General features: G+C 43.6%; 1 protein-coding gene across 3 annotated transcripts in view; it reads right to left on the reverse strand.

Annotated features, from left to right (window-relative positions):
- WDFY2 (WD repeat and FYVE domain containing 2) overlaps positions 1-13812 on the reverse strand; it is a 181254-nt gene that overhangs the window by 43549 nt on the left and 123893 nt on the right. For all 3 annotated transcript variants that reach the window (XM_030882395.3, XM_070044060.1, XM_030882396.2), the window contains exons 5-6: positions 10233-10383; positions 3348-3460 (exon numbers count right to left, since the gene is read on the reverse strand). In XM_030882395.3, the coding sequence (XP_030738255.1) occupies positions 3348-3460; positions 10233-10383 (264 nt within the window). The remainder of the gene's footprint in view (positions 1-3347; positions 3461-10232; positions 10384-13812) is intronic.

Below are 13812 nucleotides of genomic sequence, written 5' to 3' on the forward strand. Positions count from 1 at the left end.
CAGCCAAAAAGAGTAACTAGGCGCTCCCAAGAGAGCCACGCTTTTTGCAAATCCCCAGGCCTTGGATTACGCTGGTTTGTTCTGCCTGCCCTGCTCTCCCTACTTCTCTTTCATGAACTCAACACTTACTCCTCCGCCACAATCTTAGGTCGAAGTCATATCTTACCCCCACCCCCCGGGGGGAGACCTTCCCTGACCAACTCCCACGCCCATCCCCGCAACGCGCCGTTCCGTGTTCTTGGACACGCTTCGTGCTGCTCCCGTGCCCCAGACGCTCCTCTACACACCCCGGCCCTCAGGCACTATAATTACTGTTTAGCTTCTGTCTCGCTCACTGGGCTGTGAGGAATTCGAGAACAATGACTATGCCTTTTTTTTTTTTTTTTTAAGCAGAGGTCTTCTTAGAAGCCCATGATTTTAAATTTATTTATTTATGTATGGCTGTGTTGGGTCTTCGTTTTTGTGCAAGGGCTTTCTCTAGTGTGGCAAGCGGGGGCCCCTCTTCATTGCGGTGCGCGGGCCTCTCACTGTCGCGGCCTCTCTTGTTGCGGAGCACAGGCTCCAGACGCGCAGGCTCAGTAGTTGTGGCTCACGGGGAAGCCCTATGCCTTTTCTTTCTGTGACTGGCAGTAGTGGCCGAGGTCAACCAGGGAGAGCCCAGGAGGTGAAGAGACAAGGGTCCCAGGCAGAACCCACCAAGACGACCCCAAAGGAGAGGAGAAAGAGCAGTCAGAGACTTCAATGTGGGAGGAAATGTGTTAGAGAAGCCAATCGAGGGCAGTCACAGCAGGAAGGAATGGCCACAATGTAAAACGCTACCACGAGGTTAAACAGGACAGAGTTTAAAACATGTCCGGGCTTCCCTGGTGGCACAGTGCTTGAGAGTCCGCCTGCCGATGCAGGGGACACGGGTTCGTGCCGCGGAGCGGCTGGGCCCGTGAGCCATGGCCGCTGAGCCTGCGCGTCCGGAGCCTGTGCTCTGCAACGGGAGAGGCCACAACAGTGAGAGGCCCGCGTACCGCAAAAAAAGAACAAAAAAAACAAAAAAAACATGTCCACTGGATTTAGCTACCAGCAGGCCACTGGCCACCTCGGGGAGAGCAGTGTGAGAGGAGTGATAGAGACGAGCCAAATTGCAGGTGGCGGGAAAGCCAACGGGAGGGAAGAATGCGAAACGGCTGGGAAAATGATAACTTTTTTAAGACGCGTTGCTAACTGCGACAACGTGAAGGTATTACTCTAGGTGAACTAACCCGGTCACAGAACAGCAAATACTGCACAATTCCCCTCATATGCAGTGCACAGAGACAGAAAGCAGAATGGTGGTTGCCAGGGGCTGGGGGGAGGGGTTACATGGGCATAGAGTTTCTGTTCTGCAAGATGAAGAATGTTCTGGAGATGGATGGTGGTGATCAGTGCACAACAATGTGAATGTACTTAATGCCACTGAATTGAACACAAAAATGGACAAAAGCATCAATTTTAAGTTGTGTACATTTTACTGCAATTGAAAAACAAAGGAAAAAAGCGGCACTGCTGTGAAGAAAATAAGATGGGATCAGAGGGGTTTTGTTTGTTTTTAACAGAGGCAAGGAACTCAGCATGTTAGAAACTTGAGAAGAGTTGGTCCAAAGGGAGACCAAAAAATTAACTTTCCATGTGGAGACCCCCAGGAGGATGAGTCTGGGGCCAAGGACAGCATGAGGCGGGAGGGCGAGCGATGAGGAGAAAGCGAAGGAAAAGCTTGCTTGTTGGGGAGGGAAGATGGGGTGGCCAAGAAATAAACATTTTTAAAAAGCTTGTATTTGATAACCTCTGTTTTTCTTTGAAGGAGGCCTAGGGAGAGCGGGGAAGGTCTGAAAAAGCTGCTGAGGGACTGAGAGAAGGAGCATACTGTGTACGAAGGACTTAGAGCCGGGTTACATGAGGGGCTGTGAGGCAACTCCTGAGCCTGGACTGGAAGGACGACTCTGCACTGGGGACGATGAGCTGAGGCTCGTGCTGTGACCCCAAACCCGAGTGCAGACTCCGCGGCTGAGTGCGCGGGAGAGACGTGGATACTCTGAACCACAGGTGAAATTTACCAACAAGGAGGAACAAGGGGGCCTGAACTAAGAATGCAGGGAAACGTGTGGCTGAAGCGATGGAGAGGAAGGGAAGATGGGGCAGAGATGCTGGGCAGTGAGGGATCAAGGGAAGGACTCCTCAACAAGGGCAAGAACAAGTGCAGGTGGAGTTAAGGGCTTAGGGAAGCCAAGGATTAGGAGACTGAACTCAGCAGTGAGACAGTCCTGACCTGAGATAGTTTCAGGTCCCCACCAGGCCAGGCTTGGTCAGAGTGTAGGTGGCTAAAAAGAGAAATCCAATCAGGAGAGACCTGGGTTCTATCCACAGGGGAGGTTTCTATGTGCTCTTCCTGCCTCAGGTGTAGATAATTAAGATGATCTTTTATGAATCTTTCCCCTGGATTCAATTTTCTCTTTATTGCATTGCTCTTTTTCCCTTTAGGAACTCCCTTATGAGCTAGATACTATCCCATTTTACATCCTCATTCACCTACTTTTGTTCTTATATGACGTCTAAACTCAAATATTAACCTTGTTCTATACTGAATCATGGGCTGGTAAACTGCAGAAGACACAAAAGCCCGTTAAGAACCAGGAAAACAGGCAGTTATTCATTCTCCAGGGTCAACATCACATGTTAAAAATACTAGTAAAAAATTAGTCATCATCATTTACTCAAGTCTTTCAAAGGTTAAGTGTGGATACAGTCTGTCACCTTGCTTAAATGACCTTGAGCAGATCAGTAACATAAAGGGGGCCTTGAAAAGAGCCCCAGAGGAAGGAAAATTAAAGAGGAACTTGTACCTTTTTATGTAGGCTAGCTACCCACGACAAATCTATTTTTCATTTCGTTTGTCTTGGAAGTAGGAGTCTGTCTTGCATACCATTTTCTCGCTCCAAGGATGGCAAGGACAGACCGAGGCAGCTGTCCTTCTGTCCAACTGTTTGTGCAGTTGCCACACAGCCTCAAACAATGTCTCATTAACATATGCAAACAAGGGCTTTCTCCAGCGTAGCATGACAAAGAACCACATCACCACCATTTTTGAAATAGACTGTTTGCTCTTTTGTTTGACTGATGGAGAAAATTTCTGACATTGTATCTTACTGAACCATTCTTACTGAACCATTCTGAAATCAGTCACACGCATCACGTGTATCTTTGCACAAGCCCAGATTGTACCTCGTCACTTGCACACCACATCTTGTGAACATCAGAACATGCAGCGGGTGATAGGTCACTGTGAGAGCAGCACATGGAGGGTCTGCTTTCAATCCCACCTGTATGTCCTCTGAATGTTGTGACCAGGGTGCAGTTTTCTTGCTCCAGTTTGAGGATGGTTACTTGGCCTGAGTGGTCACCAATAAACACATGCCGGGTTTCAACATCAAATCTATCATGTAAGCATTAAGGATCGTTTCTCAAAAGAGAGTGGATGGTTTGCCCCCGCCCTGAACACACACACCAGAAAAAACATAAATGTCAAAGAAATGCGCAAATCTCACGGGAGGAGAACTTGAGTATAATGCTGAAAGACACAAAAAGTGGACATAACAAAATGAAAGACATTACTTACTGGACGGTAAGACCCAACATGATAAACACGTCAATTTTCACAACATGAATTTATGAATTTAATATAATCCCTATAAAAGTATCAACACGTGGGTTTTTTCCTACAGTTAGGTATGTTCATTCTAAAGTTCACATAGAAAAATCAATAAGCAAGAAGAGCCAGGAATATTCTGAAAATAAGAGTAATATGGTACTGTGATGGGGGAGGTTAGCCCTACCAGATATTAAAACATGTTATAAAGTCTCTTTAATCGAAAGTGTGGTGCTTAGACAAACAGACCAATGGAACAGAAAAGAAAGTCTAGAAATAGGCCCCAAAGCATGCAGAAATTTAGTACATACCTGATAAAGGTGGCTTTTCAAATGAATAAGGAAAAGAAGGGCGAAAAGTTGGCACAAACTGAGCCAGTCATTTGGAAAAACAAAACAGGATTTGTACTTCACTTTATACCAGGAAGAACTCCAATGTAAAAAATGAAAAATAGAAGTTCTAGATGGGAGAGTTCCTTTATAACCTTGGAGTGGAAAAAGCTACGACTCAAATACACAAACAACAAACAAATGCAATAAGCAAAGCACAAGACAAATTGGAAAAAATATTTGCAACTGATGTCACAAAAGGCCCAAATACCTAATATAAAAAGAGCAATCCAGAAGAAGATTACAAACCTAATAAAAAAACAAGCAAGATACATGAATGGATGGTTCAAGAAATGACAATGGTACTTTGCAAAAAAAAAAAATTAACCTAGCAGGCTCTCCTTTGAAAGGTTGCTGTTACAAGATTGGCATGGCACCTGGGAACTTGGATTTCAGGAGGGTTCCCACCATTAACAAACAAAAGTGGCTGACTGTGCCTTAACTGTACAAACAATATGGTTTATGCTAAACACCTGCTTTCCTTCTGCGAGTCTGGTTTTTTTTTTTTTCTTTTTGTCACTCCACGCGGCATGTGCGATCTTAGTTCCCTGATCAGGGATCGAAACCGTGCCCCCTGCAGTGGAAGCACGGAGTCTTAAGCACTGGACACCAGGGAAGGCCTCCTTATGGGAGTCTGGAATTTTGGTACATGCAGGAAGAGGGTACCTGTGTGGCCAGTCAGTCTCCAGTAACTACCCAAGGCCCTGAGTCTCTAGTGAGCTTCCCTGGTTGGTAATGCCTAGCGATCCTACTTGTAGAGATCTACCCCAGAGGCACAATGGCCAAAATATGAATTGACACATGCCTGAAGCTATTCACTCCGTATTACAGTAAGAGCTAAAATTTGAAAACAACCCAAAAGTCCATCAAAAGAGGACTTCTTAACTATGATACATCCATGCAAAAGAATACTACATAGCTGGGAAATTTGACATGGAGTAATTTCCAGGATATATTATTATATATATATGTATATATATATATATTTTTAAATAGAGACTTAGATGTTACAGCCTTAATAGCCTTCTGTTAACTTTATATTTATTATTATTTTAAAAAAATTTTGGCTGCACCCCACGGCATGTGTGATCTTAGATCCCCGACCAGGGATCGAACCTGCACCCCCGCACTGGAAGCGCGGAGTCCTAACCCCTGGACCACCAAGGAAGTCCCTCTAGCATATATTATTAAGTGTGTGTGGGGGAAAGCCAAGGTTTATGGAAGTTTATATGCTACACTACCTTCATGTAAGAAAGAGGGAAACATAAATATAAGTGTGTGTGTGTGTGTGTGTGTGTGTGTGTGCGCGCTTATGTTTACAAAAGGAAGCACTTTGATAAATCAAGATTGATCAAAAATGGCTGCCAGTGGAAAAGTGAGAAACAAGCTGACGGGAAAGCGGTGGTAGTGAGACTTCTCTCTCATTACATTGTTTCCATTATGGAATCTTGTAATTATGTACATGTGAAAAATACTCATACATTTTTTTAAAATCCCCTAAATCGACAACAAAGTAAAGTGAATAAACCTACTGTCAACTTGCTGATATAACCACAGAGTTAAAAGAATTATTTCAAGTGACTTTAAAACACAGCGTTTTGACTATACATTCTTGGTAGAATATATTCTCAGGACAAAGAAAGCTGCAAAAAAAAAATCTAAAATCTTATTCAGTAGTCTTTCTATTATAATATTGCTATTACTATTTAAAACAACTTAAATATACCACGGGATAAAGCAAATAAATAATTATGCTGATGTTTAGGAACAAAGGTTTTTAGCCCAGAAGAATCAAGTACAGAAATGACGTAAAGGGGCTTCCCTGGTGGCGCAGCGGTTGAGAGTCCGCCTGCCGATGCAGGGGACACGGGTTCGTGCCCCGGTCCGGGAAGATCCCACATGCCACGGAGCGGCTAGGCCCGTGAGCCATGGCCGCTGAGGCTGCGCGTCCGGAGCCTGTGCTCCGCAACGGGAGAGGCCACAGCAGTGAGAGGCCCGCGTACCGCAAAAAAAAAAAAAAAAAGAAGTATGCTATAATGTTAAATTTGAATTAGAAATATTATGTGAACTAATCATTTATTTTCTTTTTTTAAATACACATACATATATTTGCTAGCTATCTCTGAATACTATTCCTCACTAAGAGAAATGGCCAATTCCAGGACTGGGACAGGAAGGTACCAGATGAGCTTCAGACATGTCGTGTCAAAAAGCAAAGACGCTATCAAAGGCTAGTGGGGCTGTATCAAAAAGACATAGGAGCCAACATGATGTGTCTCTTACTGGCCAAAGATGGGACAATATGAGCATCAAAAAAAGGGGGGGGGTGCAATTTACTGAAATATACTGAATATATTATTAAAAAACAAAACCCTAAGAGTTTATAATAATGCTCAAAGCCAGAGTGATTCGCATTTAGTATGATATGAGGAAATATGGAAATCAGGATAATCTTAATAGCTTTTCAGTACTCTTTCCACAAATAGGAATAGATAGAAGAGAACGCTTGGTGGAAAGGCATTTGACTATATAGGGTGACATCTTGGAAATATCTCCAACAGGAATAAATTCTTAAAATGAAGAGTACCTGAATTAGTTTTGTGGAAGCATGAAAAATGTGACCAAAACTTGGTCAAATGACAGACTGAAAGGTGTGGCTAGGTAAAGTATTCACAAAAATAAAGACCAGCAATTGAAGTGGGGAAGGAAAACAGTTCTATTTCCTACATCAGCCTGCCATGGGACCCTTGGGAAATACCTCTGTTCTGCTATATCTAGTTGTGCAGAGGGCTAGCTCAAAGATTTTAATACCCTAGTTCTAATCCTGGTTCTGCCAGTTAACAGTCATGTGACCTTGAGAAGGTTTCTTATTCTTAATCTTTTTGAGCCTCTCTGAGGCTTTTCTACAAGTGAAAATTGAGAATTAGGTCTTTATGTTTTGATAGTGAACAAAGTAACATTATGTAGAAGTACTATGTAAACTCTCAGGGACTGCAAAGGTAACATATTTTCTTCTTTTTCCTCACCTTCACTTTCTTCTTATTGTTGTTGTTGGTAACATGATAGTTCACTTAATATTCACTTAAATAGTTAAGTGAATATTAGTTCACTTAAAGCAACAAAGATTTTGAGGTGATTCCGAAATTGATAATTCAACTTGTGAACTAGTCAGTCTCTGTCATCCTTTATTTCTCTACTTGAATTTTGGTTACTTTCATTGCTTATTTACTTCTCTGCTAAGAGGCCTGAAAGAAGAGGAAAAAGGGTGATGTCAATCTGACTTATTCTATCACTTGTTGGCTTGACTATTTGAGGTGTAGATGGGAAAGAATCAATCCGTCTGTAGAAAACTCTTATGTACACCACCAGTGCCCACTATGAAGAGAAATAGGGGTCATAATATTATTCTGAACATTTTATGTTATTTTAACAGATCTTCTTCCTTTCCTTATCACTAAAAAACTGAAAAACCAAAAAGACCAAAAAACCAAAAACTGGTAAGTACAGAAGGTGGCAGAACGAAGAGGAGGGGTGAGGTGATGGAGGAGGGTTCCCATGAAAAAAGCATGTTTAAAAACTGAATTTTAACGCGAACCCCAACACTGTATGGGTTGCCCGTTAACAATCTATGCATCAGGCAGCTCCCAGAAAAAACCCTGCAGCCTTGGGAAAGTTGCGTGGGTCTCGGCTGCAAAAGCAGTGCTGCTATGCATCAGCATGCGGCACTGGGAAAATACCAGGCAGACAGATGCTCCCAGGTGCAAGGGCTGGCACTGTGGTTCCAGAATTGGAGCTAAGGAGGCAGAGCTGGTAGAGGTGAGGGAGTCTTCTGGAAGGCTCACCAGGCATCACCAGTACTCTCTGTCTGCAGTATTGCAGCTGCCTTCCACCTTAATAGCAAGGTTGGACTGGAGGGTCATTTGCACTGGGGAAGGAAGCCTGAGGCTTTCACTGCACACACAAGTTTCTGATAGCCAATCACATGTTTTTTTTCTGCTTGGTAAACCACATGGCAAAGAAGAGTCGAAAAATGAAGATGACTTTTGGAGATGCCGGAAGAGAGGAGTCAAAGACTATAAGAGTCAGGACAAGTTTAATTCTGTGTACTTGTGGGGTTTTTTGTTTTTTGTTTTCATTTTCAGATCGTTTAAACAGTAAACTTCTTAAGGGCAAGATCTGTATTTTTTTCTATACTCCTTGGTTTGGTTAGGTGATACAGAAGATACCTCACTAGGCGTAGCTAGTGATATAGAAGCCAGCATGTTAAGAACAAATTATATGGATGCCATTAGTTCTGTTCTCAGAGGGATAATGCAGTATAATGGGAAAAACCAGCAGTCCAAGGCAGAAGACCTGGGTTCTGGTGGTGATTTTCCTACATACCAGCTGGGTGGCTGCAGATAAGGCATGTGACCCTCTCTGGGCTTCAGCTGGCTCACCTGTACATGAGAAACTGGATGGATGATCTCTAAGGGAGATCCAATACTAACACTACAAGAAATCATTAATCCATTGGCAGGAGAGTTCATGTATTTCAATTCAAGCATTATGCTTGTCTGAACTGGCTTTTAGAAAGTAAACTTTGGAGTTTCTTTCTTTAAGCACCCTCTCAAAGATAAGTTGATCTTTTTTTTTTTTTTTTTTTTGCGGTACGCGGGCCTCGCACTGTTGTGGCCTCTCGCGTTGCAGAGCACAGGCTCCGGACGCGCAGGCTCAGCGGCCATGGCTCACAGACCCAGCCGCTCTGCGGCATGCAGGATCTTCCCGGACTGGGGCACGAACCCGTGTCCCCTGCATCGGCAGGCGGACTCTCAACCACTGTGCCACCAGGGAAGCCCGATAAGTGATCTTGATTTCCATTCCTTGTCGCCCTTGCTTCTGGTCTTCTTGGTAACATGCCACTTTTACAGCCTTCCATATGGCCATTCTCAGTTTCTTCATCTTGCCCTTCCAGTTGGAAAATAAGAGTGACATTAGCCTAAACACACACACACACACACACACACACACACACACAGAACTACTGCCACATGTCTGCAAGGAAACAGCAAGGTGCAATACTTTGTCAGGTGGTTGCAAATCACTGAACAGGCATATAAATACTAGATGAAAATCTGAAAGCAAGTCTTACTGTTTCATCCTGCTTTTGCAGACAAGTGATCTGTTTATAACTATTTCCTCATCTGTCAGAAGGTGGAGAGATTCTATGCTTTTTAAAGAAGAAACTCAGGGTCCTTTACTCCTCAGAGCGGTAGCATCACCAGTACAGGCTTCTCACTTGTCAGGCCTGTGTTCACTGGAGCCCAGGGGGCTGGATGTGAGGATTACCCAGCATTGGCAGGTGTTCACACCGAGCACATGGACCCTGGAGACTTGAGAGATAAGAGTTAATATCGTTCTACATATCCTGGAAAAGTCTGGTACCTGGAACAAAGACTGCATAGCATTACTGTGTAGATACCAGTCAGCCTACTCTGGTCCCGGCATGGTGGCCTCTCAATAAATATTCTTAAAATGAACAGGAATCCTGTGGTTCTTCTGCCAGGCACCAAAATGGGAATGTTTCCAACCTTAATACCTATGTGTAAATTATTTCTGTTCAAAAATAAAAGACTGTATTTCAGTGACCGTTTTATCTCCATGTTCCATAATTCTTTCTGACAGCTGAGGCTCACAATTCTGGGCTGTGTACTGTCTAGATGTCAGACTTTGTATCACAGCAGACCCACAACCTGCTCGGCAGTAACTTATTTCAGGTGAAATTACTTTACTCCACCTACATGAGGACCCTTGATGATTTATGTGTTAGGAAAGTTTATAAGCACTTTTTTTTTTTCTTGCGGTACGCGGGCCTCTCACTGCCGTGGCCTCTCCCGTTGCGGAGCACAGGCTCCGGATGCTCAGGCTCAGCGGCCATGGCTCACGGGCCCTGCCGTTCCGCGGCATGTGGGATCTTCCCGCACCGGGGCACGAACCCGTGTCCCCTGCATCGGCAGGCGAACTCCCAACCACTGCGCCACCAGGGAAGCCCAGTTTATAAGCATCTTAATCAGTAGGGCAACTAGCAAATAAAACAAGAAACTTTCAAGTTGCACATACCCAAAATGTTCATGAAAGAAAGAAGTCAACAGCTAAGTTCCCACCAAGGGATTTTGTCCAGCAAAGGATACTGCAGGCCTGAGGCCACAGCACTGGTGCGATAACCTCCCAGGCGTTGCCCACTCTCAGAGCAGTGCCAGGCAAATTGCTTGTCCTGTCCCGTGCTCAGCACCCACTCCAGCTCCAGGACAAACAGGATCATCGTCACTCTGCTCTGATGCGCTAAAAGCCAAGAGACAAGAAAACAACCCATAAAGCATCCTACAAGAGGCTGGTAAAGCATGGTCCACAGAGATGCATCATTCCCTCCTCCCCACCCCAGAGTAAGCTGAACAGTAGATAATCGTTACAAACAAGGGCTAGAACAGTGGTTCTCATCAGGGGGACAGGCATGCCCCTGGAGAAGACCACATCCACGTTTCCATAAGAAAATTTTCCCCAACCACTTCCCTGGCGGTCCGGTGGTTAAGATTCCATGCTTCCAATGCAGGGGATGTGGGTTTGATCCCTGGTTGGGGAATTAAGATCCCACATGCCACGTGGCGTGGCCAAAAAATAATTAATTAATTAATTTTTATAAAAAGAAAGAAAATTTTCCTAACACCCAAAGGGCCTGGACCACCTCTCTCAGACATGTTAGAACTGCTGGACTAGAGAAAGGCAGATCAGTGTGACTACAAAACACATTAGGAACAACGTTCTGCTAATAAACTCACTGGTGTCTGTTTATTTAAGCTTGAAAAAAAGCAAAGAGCATTACTGTTCTCCTTTTGATGAAGGTTTGCTTTTAAACCCACAACAAAGTTCTAGATGAATTTTCTGTGAGAAATTAAACGCTTGGAGCTTGGAGAGGAGGGCCGAATTATTCCCAAGTGCCATATAGAAAAGAATGAGATATCCCTTACGTCAAAGCATACATAATGAGAGCAAACTTCCCAGGGCTGCTCATATACAAGGACAACACCATCACGGAAGTACTGCATCACACAATTTCAGAGTTAGAAGAACTATTCATGTCATCTACTCCAGCTCCCTATTTTACACGTGGGCAAACCGAGGCACGATCGAGTTGAGTAGTTTGGCCAATCTCATGGCTTCTCAATTACCAAATAAAATCAGTAAAATATTCGCTTTCTTCCTCTTACACAATTCCAGGGGGAGAGGTATAGGGGGTCCATGGCCACTGAACAGAGCTGACTGGAATAAACAAAGATTGATATCCCAGAACTTGGACCCACTGGGCTCTGTGCCCAGGAACTGGCAGCCTGGTGGGTGAGAGGAGACTCATCCTGTGTGTGACGAGGTGACAGAGAAGCCATCAGCTTCCCATTTGGATCATGAAAATAGGACTGGACGTGGATGGATCAATGCAGCTCTATCAGCAATAACAGCATCACTGCCAATTTCTGAGTGTCTAACAAGTGCCAGGTACTTAAAGATATTGTCTCACTTAGTCATTGTAATGACTCTGCAAAGCTGGGTGTTTTCCTCCTTTTACAGACACACCCCAGCCTTGCCAAGATGGTGCTTCTAGACTGGCTAACAAACAATACAGTCCGAACCATAGTGAATACCTCCGGGACAGACATTTCACCAGATGCCTGATGTTTTAAAATCCGATATTTGGCGCTTGGAGAATCTAAAGGGATTGAGAAGGGGTATAGAAACAATAATACTGTTAACATCTCTACCCAGTATCTGCCTTTCAGAGAATCGGCCACCATCAAGATCAAAATGTTGTCTTAAACTAAAAGATGGGGCTTCCTGGAGAAGTTTCTGAAGATCTTGTCATGTCTGTGTCATCAAAGGCCCAATTTAAGTTCCACCAATGGTGGAATAAAAGCGAACTCTCTAATGGTTCACTTTCAACTGTACCCACGTCTATTGCAGGCAGAAAGTGGTCCCCAGCGCTTCGCTCCCTTTTCTCATGAAGGGGCCTTTGATCTTTCTGTTACTTTGTAAGTCCAAGGGGTTGACAGTAGCCCAGAAGATAAGGGGGTTTACCGCCCTCTGAGCTGCCAGAGGAGGAGACGGAGGCTCAAAAATGTTATGTGACTTGCTCAAAGCTACACAATCAATGAGTGATGAGGCTAGAATTAAAACCCTAGTCTCTCTGCCAAAGTTGGTTCTCTTTCTCTGTCAGGCTGCCTATGACTACTGAAAAGACAAACAAAAACAAACAAAAAACAAACCCTAAAACTCAAAGCACATAATCTTTCTAAGGTGACAGAATTCTCTTATTCGAAAAGAAACCCTTTGAAGATACATACGTATTGTTAAGCTTCAGGAACCTGGGCTTGAAGCCTGGCTGTACTTCTTAAATAGGAGCCAGGACCTTGATCTTACGGAGGAAGCATCCAGTTTCTCACAATTAAGTACAGTTGACTCTTGAACAATGCACATTTGAACCGCGTGGGTCCACTTATACGCAGATGTTTTTCAACAGTAAATACTACAGTACTACATGATCCAAGGTTGGTTGAATCCGCGGATGTGGAGGAACCGCGATACGGAGGAACTGCGGATACAGAGGCCCGATATAAATTATACATGGATTATCCACTGTGGGGAGGGTTGGTACCCTTTACCACTGCATTATTCAAGGGTCAACTGTATGATGTTAGCTATAGTTTTTTGTTTGTTTGTTTTTGTTTTTTTTGTTTTGTGGTACGTGGGCCTCTCACTGCTGTCGCCTCTCCCGTTGCGGAGCACAGGCCCTGTGGCCATGGCTCACGGGCCCAGCCACTCCACGGCATGTGGGATCCTCCTGGACCGGGGCACGAACCCGCGTCCCCTGCATCGGCAGGCGGACTCTCAACCACTGCGCCACCAGGGAAGACCAGCTATCGTTTTTTATAGACGTTTCTCTCTCAAGTTGAGGAAGTTCCCCTCTATTTGTAATTTGCTGAGAGTTTTTATCATGAATGGGTGTCAGATTTTATCAAATGTTTCTTCTGCATCAATTAATATGATGATTTTTCTTCTTTAGTCTTTTGATGTGATGGGTTACACTGATTTTCAAAAGTTGAACCAGCTTTGCATATCTGGAATAAACCCCACTTGGTCATCGTGTATAATTCTTTTCATACATTGTTGGATTTGCTAGTATTTTTTTGAAGATTTTTACATCTAAGCTCATGAGAGATATTGGGTTGTAGTTTTCCTTTCTTGTAATGTCTTTGTCTGGTTTTGGTATCACTGACCTTTTAAAAAATGTTAATTGAGATAAAGTTCACATAATATAAAATTCACCATTTAAACCATGTTAAGAGTGTATAATTCACTGATCTTTAGTATATTCACCATGTTGTGCAATCATCATAGAAAATGTACTACTTCCAGAACAGTTCCATCACCTCAAAAAGAAACCCATACCCTCTACTCCCCCTTTCCCATCCCTGGGTAACCACTAATTTACTTTCTGTCTCTACGGATTCTCCTGTTCTTGACATTTCATATAACTGTAATCATACAATGTATGGTTTTTTGTGTCTAGTTTCTTTCACTTAGCATTTTTTCAAGATTCATCCACATTGTAGCAGGTATCAGTATTTCATTCCCTTTTTATGGCCAAATAAAAATTCACTGTATTGATACACTACATTTTGTTTATCCATTCATTCATACATGAACATTTATTAGGTTGTTTCC

This window comes from Globicephala melas, chromosome 18 (assembly GCF_963455315.2).
Source record: "Globicephala melas chromosome 18, mGloMel1.2, whole genome shotgun sequence".
In the NCBI taxonomy this organism is placed as follows: Eukaryota; Metazoa; Chordata; class Mammalia; order Artiodactyla; family Delphinidae; genus Globicephala; species Globicephala melas.